Below are 16257 nucleotides of genomic sequence, written 5' to 3'. Positions count from 1 at the left end.
TCTCATAGAAGTCCAATAGGTCTTCTCATAGAAGACCAATAGATCTTCTCATAGAAGACCGATAGGTATTCTCATAGAAGGACCAATAGGTGTTCTCATAGAAGATCAATATCAGAACAATTCTCAAATAATATCAAGAGGTCTTCTCATAAAAGATCAATAGGTCTTCTCATGGAAGATCAAGAGGTCTTCTCATAGAAGACCAATAGGTCTTCCCATGGAAGATCAATAGGTCTTCTAATAGAAGACCAATAGATCTTCTTCTCATGAAAGACCAATAGGTCTTCTGAGAGAAAGCCAATACGTCTGCTCATAGAACCTTAATAATTACAGGGTAAGATGAAAAAACTGCAACCAACTTCAGACTGCTATCATTTCTTAGCCAGTTGTCCGACAGCTGTTAAAATTATTCCAGTGACAGCTCATTATATTGTTTACAAGCGTACAAAAGCATTTTGCTGAGAATTTTCCAGAAAAAAAGTTATTCGTGATGGAATTCAAGCGAGAGTGAGTGTGATTTCTTTATATTTGGCTGGAAAACAACAAGTGGCTATTGTTAGAGCACTCCAGCATTTAAATGTGAATAAATCTTTTGTGTCTCTTTCCATTGCTCGTTACCGTGATACTGGTAGCGTAGCCCGACGTCAAGGAAGTAGACGGAAGAATTACTCTTTTCTGCAGAAATGGCTTGAAACTTAAGGAAGCGACTTGATCGAAACCCGCGTCGCAGTGACCGAAAAATGGCTCGTGAGCTGAACATATCACAATATTCCATTCGGCTAATATTTACAAATAAGCTCGGGGTAAAGCTATTAATATTCCAAAAATTGCTAGAACTTTCACCGCAATAGAAAGAAAATAGACTCAAATGAGCTAAAGAGTTGCTTCGCTTGGCCGAAAGCGGTGAACTGCCGAATTTGGGTTTCTCCGATGAGAAAACAAAACATTCGTTGTCCAGCAGTTTGTAAACTAACAAAATGATCGTGTTTACTTGCCAAAGAGGTCAGCTGAAAATGTGCACCTTCGGTTGGTCACCAGAACTCAAGCCCCGACCATGGTGATGGTGTGGGCCGCCACAACAGCCAATGGTCGCTCTCCGCTCGTATTAATCAACAGTGGCACCAGAATAAATGCCAAATATTATAGCGAAAATATTCTGGAGGGTGTATTAAAGCCTTGGGCAGGCAAACATTTTGGCCACAGACCTTGGGTATTCCAACAGGACTCAGCATCATCGCACTCAGCAAGCGCCACCCAAGAATGGTTACAAAATGAGGTTCCTCACTTCATTTCCAGCGAACAATGGCCAGCAAAATCACCGAATACCAATCCGTTGAACTATTTTGTCTGGAGTATTTTGGGAAGCAAGGTTGGCACTAAAAGATTCCAAAGTGTAGTGTACACTGAGGGAAAAATCCCGTTGCGAAATCAAGCACGTATGTTGTCATTTTCGCAACGACCCGTTGTTATATTTTTCAACAACGGCTGTTGGTGAATTGTGTACGAACGTGCTCAAATTGACACCGAGACGTGGTCAACTTTCGGTACCAACAACAGCCGTGCTTAATTTGTCCATTTGTAATATTGGTAATTGCAGCCGATTACACACGAGTAAAAAATGACAACGGTGGTGCATGATTCACACACGGTCGTTGTCAATATGACACCGGTCGTGTATGAATTATGCACCACCACCTGCATAATGATGCACCACCGTTGTTACTTTGTACACCGACGTGCATGAATCGTACACGATCGTTGCCATTTTAGCAACTACCGTGTATGAATCATGCACCACCGTTGTCATTTTTTTTACTCGTGTGCAATCGGCTGCATATTTACCAATTTTTCCGTGTTATTGAAAGAGAAAGGACGCATTGTGCAAAAAATTTATTGAAAATGAATAATAATTCGCAAGATCCTCAAAATATCATTGGTGAGTTGTTAGAAATCGATGGCAATATTGTTGTGGTTCGCGATACAAACCATTGCAGCAGTCAAGATGCGGAAAACAATGAGGACGATTATATGTTAAGGGAGTTCTTAAAAGGAATAAATATGGAGTCGCTTTTTGAACAATTAAAAGGTAAGTAAATAAAAATGAATTTTTCAGTTAATCAGTGTAATTAACAAAGAATTTTCTTTTTTGTTCTTTTAGCATCACATGTAACATTTCGCAGCTTGCAGTACTTGAAAAAAGAAGATTTAAAGGAAGCAGTGCCACCATTGGGACTGCGTGTTGAATTCAGAGAAAAGCTCTTTGCTTGGAAAAAACGAAAGGTACGTATTATTTGTTTTACAGAGTTGAACTCAGTATTAATATTGTCATAACAATAGCTCGGGATTGATGACGAAACTATGTCAGTTCCATCTAAAATAGGTGAATGGTGGAAACGCAACGAGACACCTGCAAGTACTCCTGGTACTCCCGACACTACAGGTTCGAACTGCTCAAAAGCCAAAGGAATTTTGTCAGAGGTAAGGTAAGAGTAATATTTGTGTAAGCATAGTTAATGTAGTTTTTTTATTTAATATAGGATCTAACGGAATTGTTAACACATACCTCGAAGGGGAAACTAGCGCTTGAATGTAGTAGCGTTAATAAGAAATTAAGTGACGAGCAAAGAGATGATATAATTAATATAATTATTGAAGATATTTTAACCAACAATGTTACTCTTTACACTCAAGACTATATGCGCATATTGGATGAAATTTGTTCCGTTTTTCCTCTTGAAAACGAAATGAGGGTAAGATTAACAATATAAACAACGTATCTGATTATGTAGTTTCTTAACTTATAATATGTCTTTATTTTTAGGATTATTATTACATTTCAAGAAAAGGAAAGAACAACGCAAGCGGAAAACTTTATGCCAAGTATAGAAACAAGAAGTCCAAAAGAATAAAGCTTTTGATTTCCGAGCCTAGCACAAGCAAAGCAGCAACTCACACATCTCCTAATTTTTGTAACAAAGATGTTCCCGAAATTGATGAATCAGTTGAAAATTCATTGAAAGCTTCCTTACTAAGAGAATGTAATGATTGGGGATCGATCTGCGAAAAATGGAAAAGATCTTTTAACATACGGCAAAGAGATATAAAAAATTTAAGTAGCCATACATTTCTCCTTGAATGGACGAAGTTGTCCGATGCAAGAGCTTCAGAATTGGTAAGTAGCCATGAGCTATTTATTTGTATATGGATACTAATGTTTCGTTTTAGGTCAACATTGATTTCGATATTATGTATCCACAGAAAGGCAATCTTCTACTTTCTAAATGGGACCAATTTAAGAAAAAAATTTACAATTATTATGGGAAAAATATTCATAACGAACATTGCAAACAACTCTTCGCAAATGTTTTGACGGCAAGCAGCATAGGTAAATTTTAATTCCTGATTTATCATAAACATTAAAAGTAATATTTATTTTATATTTCGGTTGCAGATGCTCAAGATTATATATACGCAATACTGTTGAATTCAGTTTTACCATCACCTGCTAGGTTTAAATGTGGAAACGGTAAATTACGAAAAAAAGTAACAATAGCTGATTCGCAGGAAAGTTTCGTACTGCGACTACCGACAATTAACGATTATAAAAGGCAAATTGATACAGTCACTGAAAAGTATTACAATGCTGGATTAACTATACAGCCATTTATAATTGTGGAGGGTTTGTCCGATTTCAATATAAAAGGTTTTTATGTTTTTTTTAACCACAATTTGTTAAAATTTCAATCGTTCCTCGAATGTTTAGATACATGTTTTAAAATTTTTCATGCACTTTCTTTAAAATATCCAAATGCCTGCCAAATTCCATGGATTTTTATCCAAAAATATTTTTATGAAATTAATACTGTATATGATATAAAATCAGTTAATTTGACTTCACTTATTAATTTCTGCAACAATAATTAAAGTACAATTCAAAATGTATATTTGCTTTCGTTGCCGTAAGCATTTTGATAAGGCAAATCTTTTAATAGCTCATTTGAAAACAGACCATTTAATGTCCACTAAATTTTTAAAAGTACAATGCGTTCAGGACAACTGTAAGCAAACATTTACAAAATTTACGTCATTCAGAATTCATTTAGAAAAACTTCACAAGAATCACACAAAAGCTCCACCAATGGTTAAAGCCATTAATGTGCCAGTTGAAATGTCATCATCAAAAGAAAATGATTATACAAACAGTGAAACTGTTATTAACAACAATACAATAGAAAAGGATTTAAATGTTTTGAAAAAGAAAACCTTATATCTGTCTTTACAATTACATGGTCAAAGCTATATGCCTAGAAATCATGTTATAGAAATACAACATTCTGTTTCAATTCTGCTTTCATCCATTTCATGTACAATTGAAAAATATATAACTGATCATCCAAATTATGAAGACTTAAGGTACTTACTAAACTTTTGTAAAAATCCTTTCGAAGAAACTAGAACGGAATATAGACTTTTAAAAATTTTAAAAGAACTAAACTTTTATGATGATCCAAAGGTTTATGTAATTAGCAATCAAGTCTCGGAAATTGTTATCAGCGGAAATCCCAGTTTAGGTCCAAAGTTATCCAATATTTATATAATGCCACTGAAATTCATGATAAGTGCCCTTTTTAAAATTCCAAATCTCTTAGATTTGACATTAGAAAACTCCAAAAAAATCCTAAATTCACCTGTTTTACAAAATTTTACAAACGGTGAGTTATATAAAACTAAATTATTAAAATATCAGTACAATTTAGTTATTCCCTATGTCCTTTACATGGATGATTTTCAAATTAATAATCCTCTTGGAACCCATACATTTTCCATATGTGGTTGTTATATTAGCTTTCCTTCAATGCCACAGCACTTGTTGTCAAAACTTGATTATATATTAACTGCTGCGTTTATACCATCAAAGGATTTAAAAGAACGTGGAAATGAAGTTTCATTTCACAATCTTGTAGAAGAGTTAAAAATTCTAGAAGAAGGGGTTGAAATTTGTGTTCAACAAAGTGTTCAGAAGGTGCATTTTATTTTAGGTGTAATTATTGGAGATAATTTAGCAGTTAATAGTATTTTAGGCTACGTGCAATCATTTAACTCTAAAAGATTTTGCCGGGTATGTAGAAGAAAAAAGTCCCAAATGCAATTCGACGCAATTCAGCATTTAGATAGTTTAAGAAACCAAGAGAATTACAACTCAAATGTATTGGAAAATAATTTTCAAGAAACAGGTATTAAAAACAAGTGTATCTTCGAATCTTTACCAAATTTTAACGTCACTGAAAATTTTTGTTTTGATATTATGCATGACATTTTCGAGGGCATATGTGTCTACGATATGTCTAATGTAATTCTCGGGCTGATTCAAGAAAATATTGTTACGTTAGATTGTATTAACAGCAGAAAATCTTTATTCCAATTTGGAGAAATTGAAGTGGGAAATAAATCTGGACCACTAGATTTATGTAGATTGAAAAACTATAACTTAAAAATGACAGCTAGTGAAACTATGTGTTTTACTAATTTTTTACCTTTAATGGTAGGCGATTTAATTCCTTTCTCCAACGATCACTGGAAAGTTTTTATAATATTATTACAAATAATCGATTTACTTTTAAGACCAAGTTATATAGAAGACGATTTAATAAAATTGGAAGAATTAATTAGAGATCACCATTCACTTTATATAACATTATACGGTTCGTTAAAACCGAAACACCACTTTCTTGTCCACTATCCCACAGCTATCCGAAAATGTGGTCCCCTTAAATATCTCTGGAGCATGAGATTCGAAGCTAAACACAAGGAAGCAAAAGCCTATTTAGGAAATACTACATCAAGAGTAAATCCCTGTCGTTCATTATCTATTAAGTCTGGATTGAAATTTTCCAATTTTTTATTAAAACACGAAGATAACTTAGAACCAAATGTTATCATTAATACGCATACCATCGAAGATTTGGCAAAAGAGGAATATTGTTACAAAAAAAGTAAGCCAGTTTTAAATTACCAAAATTGCAAAGTGTCTGATGACATTTTTTTTAAGGGAACTAGGTATAAAAAAAACTATTATTTAGCAACAAATAATGCCGCAATTGAACTTTTCAAAATTAAACATTTAATAATTGAAAATGAAAATGTTTACATTTTATGTAACCAAGTAAAAGTTAAAAACTTTGATTACCATTTACAATCGTATGAAGTTGGTTCTCTGAATGAGGATACAATTTTTTTAATACCAATTTTAGATTTTATTACTTACCCATTTCACTTATATCCTATGAATAATGGAAAAGTTTATTTCAGATTTAAGTTAATTTAATTTGTTTCTATACATTGAATATATGTAATTCGAATTGTTTTGTTAAATCAAATATGTATTTATATTGAATTTATGTAATTGGTTTCGTTCAATAAAATACTTTTCAAAAAATGTCGTTTCTTCTACTAAGGGTATAAAATGGAAAAGGAACGGATATCAAAAAATGACCACCATTGATTTCAATCTGACAACGGGCGTTGACAATCCGACAACGGAGCGTTGACAATCTGACAACGAAGCGTTGACGATCTGACAACGAAGCGTTGACAATCTGACAACGGGGCGTGCTCGAAATGACCACGTATGTGCTCATTTCATGCACATCTGTTGTTGAAATCGTTGCCAAAATCTCGGTGTCAAAATGACAACAGCGTGCTCATTTTGACACCAAACGTGGTTGATACACTATCATACACGGATGTGGTCATTTCATACACGGATGTTGTCATTTTTTCTCTGGGTGTAGGGCCAAAATACCGCAGAGCAACATTCGGGCAGCTTGTGATGGTTTCATTGGCCGTTTGAAGGCTATAATTCGTGCCAAAGGTGACCAATTCGAACAAATCTAAACTTATTCTAAAATTTGATGCAATTTTCGACATTTTTTTTTTTTGCTTTCATTTAATAAAATTTTAAAAATTTAAAAATTATGGCGTTGCATTTTTTTATCTCACCCTGTATACCCACAAGGGTTCTTGAAAATAATATTCTTATAATGGTCTAGTATTCGATTTATATTCTGTACAATAATTTCGAACACCACTGTATCTGCGCATAATAATGAATGCAAACAAAAAACTCATTAAAATGTTTGATTTTATTTTTTTATCTGTTTTTTCAAAAAAGTCAAATCTTTAACCTAATTTTAATTCCATGTGAAGAGCGCAGCCGCAATGGGTATTTTGATGGGCACCGATGCTTAGATGGCTGGTGCGGCCATAAACAGGGAATCAAGAAAAATAATTATATATTTTTGTTGATTTTAATTAAAATAATTAAGTATAATTATAAAGACCGATATCACACGGAACTAAAGAGAAATGAGAGAGATAGAGAGAGAAAAAAACCCAAACAAATTCAAAACATGTGTCAATAAAATTGGGAAAATTTAAATTGAATTGAATTTTCCCATTGCTAGAGAAACTTTTATTACAGCAGTGATTTTGATGATGCGTGTTGTTGTTACTTTTCTTTTGTTAATTCATTTACAAAAAATACAACATAAACAACAATTAGCTGATCAACAAATAGTCAACAGGTTTTTGCTTATTCAATATTTGTTTTCTTCTCAACACACAATTTAAACAATTTCGTTTTGGTTGTAGGAAGTAATTTACAAAATGAAATTATTGTCAATGGAGCGGCAGACAGGCAGGGCAATGGGGCGGGAATAAATAGCAAATCGAAAAAGGGTAAGTAAACATGCACAAACCAACGGTGACTTTGATGGCGGAGAAATTGCTGTCATAAAAACATGATGGGAATGCTGACCATTGCTGTCAGCCGTCAGACTACCCCGTGGCACTGCAACAAAAACTGTTTAGTTTTGTAATAGGAAATTATAAATTAATTTGAATTGAAATGATTGATTAGATTGTTGCAATTGCAATTACAGCTACGGAGGTAAACGAAGAAAAACAGGTGTACTTATATATATTGTTCAACATGGGTATGGGAGATGTAGATAAGGTAGTTTGCGGTAAAAAAAATGCATGAAATCAGCGAAGGATGTAATTTTTCCGCAGTAATGCTTTAAAAGCATTATTATGATTCCTTCTTTTCTGGAAATATTTTGAATATAGTACTAACTTAAAATAGCAATGTAGTTGGCATTGCCATCATAAATAATCTGGATATCTAATCATCCTAACATTGCATAAAAAGAGGGGGATAAACAATTAAGCCGTTCATCTCATCTAAAAGCTAGGGAATACACAATTATCTCTTCTTTAATTTAAAACGTTGTTACTGTGTCCTTGGCGCCCAACGTGGTATGGGACCTTGCTTTCCAAAATACTCTAGACACAATAGTCCAACGGATTGGTATCCGGAGATTTTGGTGGCCATTGTGCGTTGGAAATGAAGCGAGGAACCTCATTTTGAAAACATTCTTGGGTGGCGCGTGCTGGGTGCGATGGTACTGAGTCCTGTCCAAGATCTGCGGCCAAAATGTTGCGTGCCCAAGGCTTTAATACACCCTTCAGAATATTTTCGCAATAATATTTATTTATTTATTCTGATGCCACGGTCGATTAATACGAGCGAAGAACGATCATCGGCTGTTATGGCGGCCCACACTATCACCATGGCCGGCGCTTGAGTTCTGGTGGCCAATCGAAGGTGCACATTTTCAGCTAACCTCTTCGGCAAGTAAACACGATCATTTTGTTTGTTTACAAACTGCTGGATAACAAATGTTTTGTTTTCTCATCGGAGAAAACCAAATTCGGCAATTCCCCACTTTAGGCCAATCGAAGCAACTCTTTAGCCCTATTTTATTCTATTATCTTTCAGTTGCAGTGTAAGTTCTTGTACTTTTTGGGATTTCAATAGCTTTACCCCGAGCTCATTTTTCAATATTTTCTGAATGGGATATTGCTATATTTCGGCCACTGCGACGCGGGTTTCGACCAAATCGCTTCATTGCTGTTCGAACCATTTCTGCTGATGTTGATGTTTCCTTTTGTCCACATTCTTGACGTCGAGCTTTTTTTCTGGAAAATTCTCACTAATATGCTTTTGTGGGCTTGTAAACAATGTAATGAGCTGTGACTGGACTAATTTTAATAGCTGTCAGACGAGGGACTTAAAAATGGCAGCAGTCTGAATTTGGTTGCAGTTTTTTCATCTCACCCTGTATACGCAAAATCAGGGTATGATGCAAAGTGGGTTTGATGACATTTTCCCAAGTGGTTTTGAAATCCAATTTTTCTTGTTTGGGACTTTTTTTGCTGCTAAACGCCAACGTTGAATTTCTTTAGAGCCTTACTAGCTACAGCCAGCCTTAATATTGCTACAGAATGACCTGGTATGATAGATTCTGCTAAGCAGATTTTGATTGTGATACATTGAATTACTTGCTTCTCTGCAAGGCCTAATCGATATATAGAATAGGCTGAGATTGTGCATCTTGGGAGACTTAGGACTGACTGGAAACAATTTGAAGACACAATCGAGTGATTTGTTCCCAATTGCCTGTCGCCAGGAGAACAGTTTTCTGAGTACCCAACATTGAGTTTATGTAGAGAATAGACATTTTTTACCAGCCGGCCTTACTATTGCTACAGAACGGTCTGGTATGATGGATTTTGATCGTGATATATAGAATTACTTATTTCTCTGCAAAGCATAATCGGCTGAGATTGTGCATTTTGGACTGATTGGAAACAATTTGAACACACAGCCGAGAATAAGTTCGGCTGGTTTTTGAAGTTTATGCGAATGTTAGAACTCATTGGTTAGGTCTTTCGTATTTATATGACTTGACATGACTTCTGCAAGGACATTTTGGTATAGAATGATTTTGACCTTTGAAGATTGAAAATGGCTCTCGGCATAGCTACCACAAAAACTCAACAAAATCTCCTCTCAAAGAATTTTTGCCTGCAGTTGCCGTTGATGCTGCCTGGGTATGTGACGTTAAACTTCCCATGCATATTCCTTTCTTCTACAGGTGGTTTTACCTGGTCTACCACACGAAATTTGGAAAGAAGTCGGGTAAGTTCTTATCTACGTTCTTCCTCTAGTCTTTAGATTTGATCATTTGTGCTAGATCAAGGCCTTTTAAAATCCTCAATGACAAATCAACTACGTCTCAAAATACTGTTCTCATCTTTCTTTTTCGCCTCTCAATTCTATAGAAAAATATGCAATTATAAATTTTCCATTTAAATCCCTTTATGAAAAACAAACAAACAAACCTGTATTTCGTGATGCTGGATACAAAACGCCGACAGACGTCACGCATTTCCATATTAAAGACATTTTTAACTACATAAAAAATAATCAAAATAAATAAAAAATCCATATTTGTAAAACAATTAGCAGCAATATTACTTTACTTTGGTCGAAAGAATAATTCTCTTATGGCTTACACATGATATCACACTGACAGTTCCAATTGGATTTTTGCAAGGTGGTTTTGTGTAGGTGGCAACATTGTTCTCAATTGATTTGCAAAAAAAAAGCGGGCAAGAGAGAAGAGAAAAAACTCTCGAGAGACGATTTGTCGTGAAACGCACAAGAAGAAACAAACACAAAATATTCGCCAAAAAGGAAGTATATAACTGTAAATAAATACATATTGTGACATTTGGCAACTACTTACCTTAAAGAGAGTAATAATTTCTTGGTGGTTTAATGCCCCGTATAACAAAAATATTTTAAATATTTCTTGTTTCTTAAAATTGCACTGGTTTTTGTTTTGCAACAACAAAACAAACACACTGACACACATACAATGTTTTATAAACAATAGCAGCAGCACAGAAAAACGTTTTAGTTCAAGCTGTTAAAAGGTCCCCTCCATTCGTCACTTGTTCTTTTTATTGCTCACTGTGCTGGTGGGTTAACGTTGTGGCTTAGTGTTGTTGTTGTTGTTGGTATTAGAGTTGATGCTGTTGTTGTTTTTGTTGTACTTCTTTTTTCTCTCTGCTTTTGCAATATGATATGACCAAATTACGTATACTTCGTTTCGTTTTCTTTCTTTTTATTTTTGTTGTTGTTTGCGGTTGGGTTTGTTGTAAATTACCGTTTTTCTGCTTATTTGCTATTTTCCTTTTATTTCTTTAGCTTTCTTTCAATCAAACAATTAGAATTCACACTTTTTTTTTGAGAAAATAACCACTGTTCAATAATTTACCTTTTTTTCAAGCTACAAAACACAAATACATGCACAAACAATTGGAGTTTCACAATTTGTTGTTGTTTGTTGGTTTTTTCTCTCTGTCGTTTCGTTAGCTTTGTGTAAATTATGACAACGGGCACTAATTTCTAATTGCTTACGTATTTTATGTTAGTTGAGCAAGGATTTAATGATATATTTGCTTTACATTTTCTTCTTTGCTTTCGGTAACTTGGCCTTGGTTTTATTTGCAATTTTACACGGATTTTCTTCGTTATTTTTTTGGACAAATCTTCTAACGACAATCAACTTAAAGAAATTTGCCAGACCGTATCACGTCTGTCGTTTTTTTCGTTCGTTTGGCAATTGGCAATAGGGATTCATAGGTCGAGTTGTGACTTATCGGCTTAAAAGGTAAAATCGATTATTTTCTGTCGATTGCTTAGATGGTTGACAGACGACAGTTGTTTTGAAGGGTTTTTGAAGTCTTTAGGTCTACATAAGCAGCTTGCCATTATGACTAGATATCTTAAACTGATAAAGTTCTGTCTCGAGTAAATGTCAGATAAACGACAACATTCTTAACACATATTGAGGAAAGTCAATCAAATGAAATTTGACAATGGAAATTACAGAAAATGACAGAGATGGACATGCTTATTTGAAATGACTTTACCTTCTTGATGTTACCATGATTTCAACATTGCCAACTGACGAAGTTAATTTTTTGGGTGTTGAAAATTCTTGTATTGAAAAAACGGAAACGGGTTATTCCACAAAATATTTTGCGAGATAGAAGGTTGTTTTATTCTAAAATTTGAAAATTTATTGTCCATACATTCATGGTGTGTTCCAAAACTGCAAGAATGTAAACATTTTTACTACGATAACCGATTTTCCATTTATGGTGCCGAGAAATATTACAGAAATAGTGGATTCTTGCAGGATCTGGAACTAAGCTTCACTTTTCCTAACTGAATTTGAAATGATTTCAAACTGTTTTTCGTTACCAAATATTTTGCTGGGATACCACACGCACTCAGAAATGTGGATGTTTAGGTGATCTCTAAAACTAGTTTTTGACAGAATATAAAAACTGTTTTAATATAAATAGTATAAATAGTGAAGATTTTTAGATCAACCATCTAGTCGCACATTTGTAAGAGAAGATAGCATAACAATGATTTTCAAGGTATTAAGTTTTAAAATAAAGCAAAATTTTAAAATATTTACATAAGTTTTGTTGTTGCAAAATAGTCAGGCTCAATCTCAATATTGTTGTTTTAATAAGAACAGTGATTAGTTGTTGTTGGAAAAAAGTGGCAATGTAATAAAGAAGAAGACATAACTTCGGAAAGAGCCAGCAATCCTCGTCAGTTTCTTCCAAGGATTTTTTTTAAACTACACCGATGACAAAAACTTTTTATGTCCAACCACAAGCAGCTAACATTTTTTCTAAATCTTACCAACGCTCTCATAAACAATACTTGACTATTTTGCAACAACAGAATATGCAATATAAATTTGCAAAATTAATTTTTTTCGTAATATTTTCAGATATTCTTTGTCTGTATATTGATGGCAATATTCTTAGTGTCTACGTCAGAATCTGCCGCTATGAAGAAACCTAGGTAAATATGTCGCTGATACAACCAAATGAATATTTTTAATATATATATTTTTTGTATTCTCTAGCGTTTCAGGAAACATGACTGTAGAATGCGTAAAAATGGACAAAAACATGGACCAAAAGCAAATAGGAATGCGTACACAGAGTGAAGGCAATAAAGATGCTTTTCCAGGCTCTAAACATACTACAGAAAATCCTTTTATTGCACATTATCCTGCAAGGGTTTTAAAATCATGTTCTCGGTAATTTTTGATTTTAATCACATGTTTACAACGTTCATTATAACAAAGATATGTTATCAAAGGAATAATTTAAAAAAAAAACTTAAGGCTACATTGATTTTAACAATAAACTAAATACTCTCAGGAAGTTTTGTTCTGATTAATCAAATTTATTAATAAAAACTAAATAATAAATGTAAAATTCACTTAAGATATGACTTCAAACTGATGAGTAGCGAATAAGAGTTGTAGTTTTAGCATAAAAACAGGATATTTTTTATTAATTATATTTGTTTAAGATATATAATAAATAAAACCTAAAAATACATATGTCACTTCTAAATATTTAATATTTGAATATGTGCCCTAATCCGGATCCTAATCCAAAACGCCGATCAGTTTGTTTGCATATTTTGCAGTACCTGAATACAAAAAAAACAAAAAACAATATTATACAGGTCTAAAATGAAATAAATGTGGAATGTAAAGAATACATTTAAAGAGATTTACGCATTTCTGTCCAATAAACTTGCTTAAAACTCATCCGAGCGCCTTCTTTTATCATCTTCACAACAGATCTTGCGTTAGCAAAAATGTTTGGATGAGTGACTTTTGAACAAAGTTGGATGCTTATTTCGCTTTCTTTGAGCGTTTTGGCTATTCAAAACTTTGATCCTTTGTAGGAGAGGTGCCAGAAGGAATGGTCCGCTCTCTACCATATTTATAACAGATCTTGTGTTTATGGAAATATTGAGATGTGCCGAGTCTCAATGAAAACGAATGTTTTTTTTCCGCATTTTATAAGCTTCATGGATACTCAAAATGTAGGAGTGGACCGATATATCCCAATTTCACACCAGACCTTGGGTTAATAAAAATTTTGTTATGCGTGTAATTTAAAGAGAACCGGAGGCTTAGGAATAGACACTTACATCACATTTTATAAGAGTTATAATTATTCAAAATTTTGACCCTTTTTTGGGAGTGGTACTTGATGGTGTAAGCCGATGTTGTCCATATTCGCATCTTGATACGATGCATGATAGATACGATTTTCCCAAATTTTTCAAATAATTTCAAACTTTTTTTCAAAATTTCAAACATTTTGCTGGGAACCACAAGCATTTAGAAATGTGTGAATAGCTGCACCTTTGGATGTTTGGGTGATCTCCAAAACTAGTTTTGCCAGAATATAAAAAATGTTTGAATGCAATTAGTGAAGATTTTTATCACCAACAAGAGAAGATAGCATAGCAATGATTATGAAGGTGTTAAATTTAAAAATAAAACAAAATTAATTATATATAAAATTATAATTTTTATTGTTGCAAAAAGTCAGGCTCAATTCCATTGATGTTGTACTAATAAAAACAATGGTTATATATTGACTGATGGATAGATATTAAGGTGATCTCTAAAACAAGTTTTTGCCAGAATATAAAAAATGTTTTAATATAAATAGTGAAGATATTTATGAACAACTAACTAGTCGCACATTTGCAAGAAAAGACAGCATAACAATGATTTGGAAGGTATTAAATTTTAAAATAAAATAATAATAAACCAATTTTTATATAATGCGTGGTGGAGAAAAATGGCAATGTTTACCAAAAGACAAGATGTATATAGAATGAGTCCCTAATTCTAAGTCAGTTACATTGTTTTTTTTTTAATCGGAGGAATAGTTAGTACTTATTAAAAAAAACAACTCCGATGATAAAAACAAGCTTAGCCGTAATAAAGAAAATTAACATTTCTTCTAAATCCGACAACCGCTCCCTTAAACAATACCTGACTATTTTGCAACAACAAAATAAATACGGCATCTCAACAGAAACAAAATATGCAAAATAAATTTGTTTAATTAATTTTTTCGTAATATTTTTTTTCAGATATTCTTTGTCTGTGCATTGATGGCAATATTATCTACAATATTTCTTTTGACAAAGAGATTTTATCAACCGGATAGGTTTAAAAACTGTAAGGCTATTATGATTTGCACAATAAACTAAATGCTCTCAGGTTATGTTTTTATTAATCAATTTTATTATGACCTCAGTCATATGGCTGGAGAGGGTATATATCAAAACCAAAACGTGTCTAATCGAAATAACGGCTTTAGACCCTAGGTCTCTTTGGACCAAATCCGTCTCAGGACATTTGGAGTCGACCTAGCAATGTCCGTCTGACTGTCTGTCTGGCTGATGCGCACGATAACTCTCGAGGGGAGTACCAGATTTCATCCAAACTTGGTACTACGTAATATTATTGTTAGATCGAGTTCGGAGATCGACAATATCGGTCTACTCTTTCTAGTACCTCCCTCCACAAAATGTCAACATTTTCAAAGAAAATAGTTGACTGCACAGAAAGAGAAAGGATAATTCGAATTTGCTCCAACTTTGCAAATCCTAATATTTGCATCAGTGCTACTCCACCCCATCAAGTACCTCCCCCACAAGGGGGTAAAAAAAGGAAAAATTATAACTCTTATAAAATATGACGTAATAGTCCGATTGTCTTCAAATTACACACATCACAATATTTTTATTAGCCCTGGGTCTGATGTGAAGATGAAATATATCGGTCCACTCCACCGAGTACCTCCCCCATAAAGGGTCAAAATTTTGAGCATCCATGAAGCTCATAAAACACAAAATTAACATCCGATTGCATTCAGACTTGACACATCTAAATATTTCCATCAACACAATATCTGTTATAATGATGTTAGAGATGGGACTACTCCTTCTGCTACCTCCCCCACAAAGGGTCAAAGTTTTGAGTAACAACAACGGCTATAAAATCCGAAGTAAGCATCCGGTTCTCTTCGAATTGCCTGCATCACAATATTTTTATTAATCTAAGGTATGGTGTGAAGATGGTAGAGATTGGTCCACTCCTTTTGGTACCTCTCACACAAAGGGCAACAATTTTTAATATCTACGAAGTTCATAAAACGCGAAATAAATATCCGATTCCATTCAGACTTGGTACATCGCAATATTTCCACCAACACAAGATCTATTATAAAGATGGTAGAAATCGGACCATATCTTCTGGTACCTCTCGGGTTCATGATTGTGAAATTTTATGATTTCGCATAAAATTAGATATAAATGTTCGATTTCCTTCAAATTTTGCACATACCAATATTTTTATAAGTATTAAATGAAGTATGAAAATGGAGTACTTCGGTCCACTTATCTTTTACCTCACGCTTATTTCCACATTTTCC

General features: G+C 33.7%; 2 protein-coding genes and 1 long non-coding RNA gene across 4 annotated transcripts in view; 2 read left to right on the top strand and 1 right to left on the bottom strand.

The window, feature by feature from the left end:
- The window catches only part of LOC101895118 (ubiquitin carboxyl-terminal hydrolase 46), a 201279-nt gene extending 189717 nt beyond the window's left edge, over positions 1-11562 (bottom strand). The window contains exon 1 of one of the 2 annotated variants that reach the window (XR_009341645.1): positions 10653-11561. The gene's annotated coding sequence lies outside the window, so the exon portion shown is untranslated. Of the gene's footprint in view, positions 1-10652 lie in introns of both variants that reach the window. The other variant, XM_059118898.1, reaches the window with a different exon arrangement.
- LOC131800972 (uncharacterized) lies at positions 2738-10046 on the top strand. The gene is made up of 5 exons (XM_059118875.1): positions 2738-3385; positions 3452-5174; positions 7651-7737; positions 9935-9954; positions 9999-10046. The coding sequence occupies exons 2-5, from the start codon at positions 3938-3940 to the stop codon at positions 10044-10046; spliced, it is 1392 nt and encodes a 463-aa protein (XP_058974858.1). The 5' UTR covers positions 2738-3385; positions 3452-3937.
- A 676-nt stretch (positions 11563-12238) lies between the features above and the next one.
- Positions 12239-13434, top strand: LOC131800964 (uncharacterized). Its single transcript, XR_009341638.1, has 3 exons — positions 12239-12360; positions 12726-12799; positions 12864-13434. It is a non-coding gene; the product is annotated as an uncharacterized LOC131800964 (long non-coding RNA).
- The last annotated feature ends 2823 nt before the right edge of the window (positions 13435-16257 follow it).

The sequence above is a fragment of the Musca domestica genome, unplaced genomic scaffold, assembly GCF_030504385.1.
Source record: "Musca domestica strain aabys unplaced genomic scaffold, Musca_domestica.polishedcontigs.V.1.1 135, whole genome shotgun sequence".
In the NCBI taxonomy this organism is placed as follows: domain Eukaryota; kingdom Metazoa; phylum Arthropoda; class Insecta; order Diptera; family Muscidae; genus Musca; species Musca domestica.
Note: the sequence above shows the minus strand (reverse complement) of the source record. Positions and strands in the feature narration are given on the sequence as shown.

Bases quoted from the DNA above. Each gene is read 5' to 3' on its own strand.
- LOC131800972 (XM_059118875.1), top strand. From the start codon at position 3,938: ATGTATATTTGCTTTCGTTGCCGTAAGCATTTTGATAAGGCAAATCTT. The intron at 7,738-9,934 runs GTAAGTAAACAT...TTTTGCCTGCAG, and splicing joins AAATAGCAAATCGAAAAAGG to TTGCCGTTGATGCTGCCTGG. The intron at 9,955-9,998 runs GTATGTGACGTT...TTTCTTCTACAG, and splicing joins TTGCCGTTGATGCTGCCTGG to GTGGTTTTACCTGGTCTACC.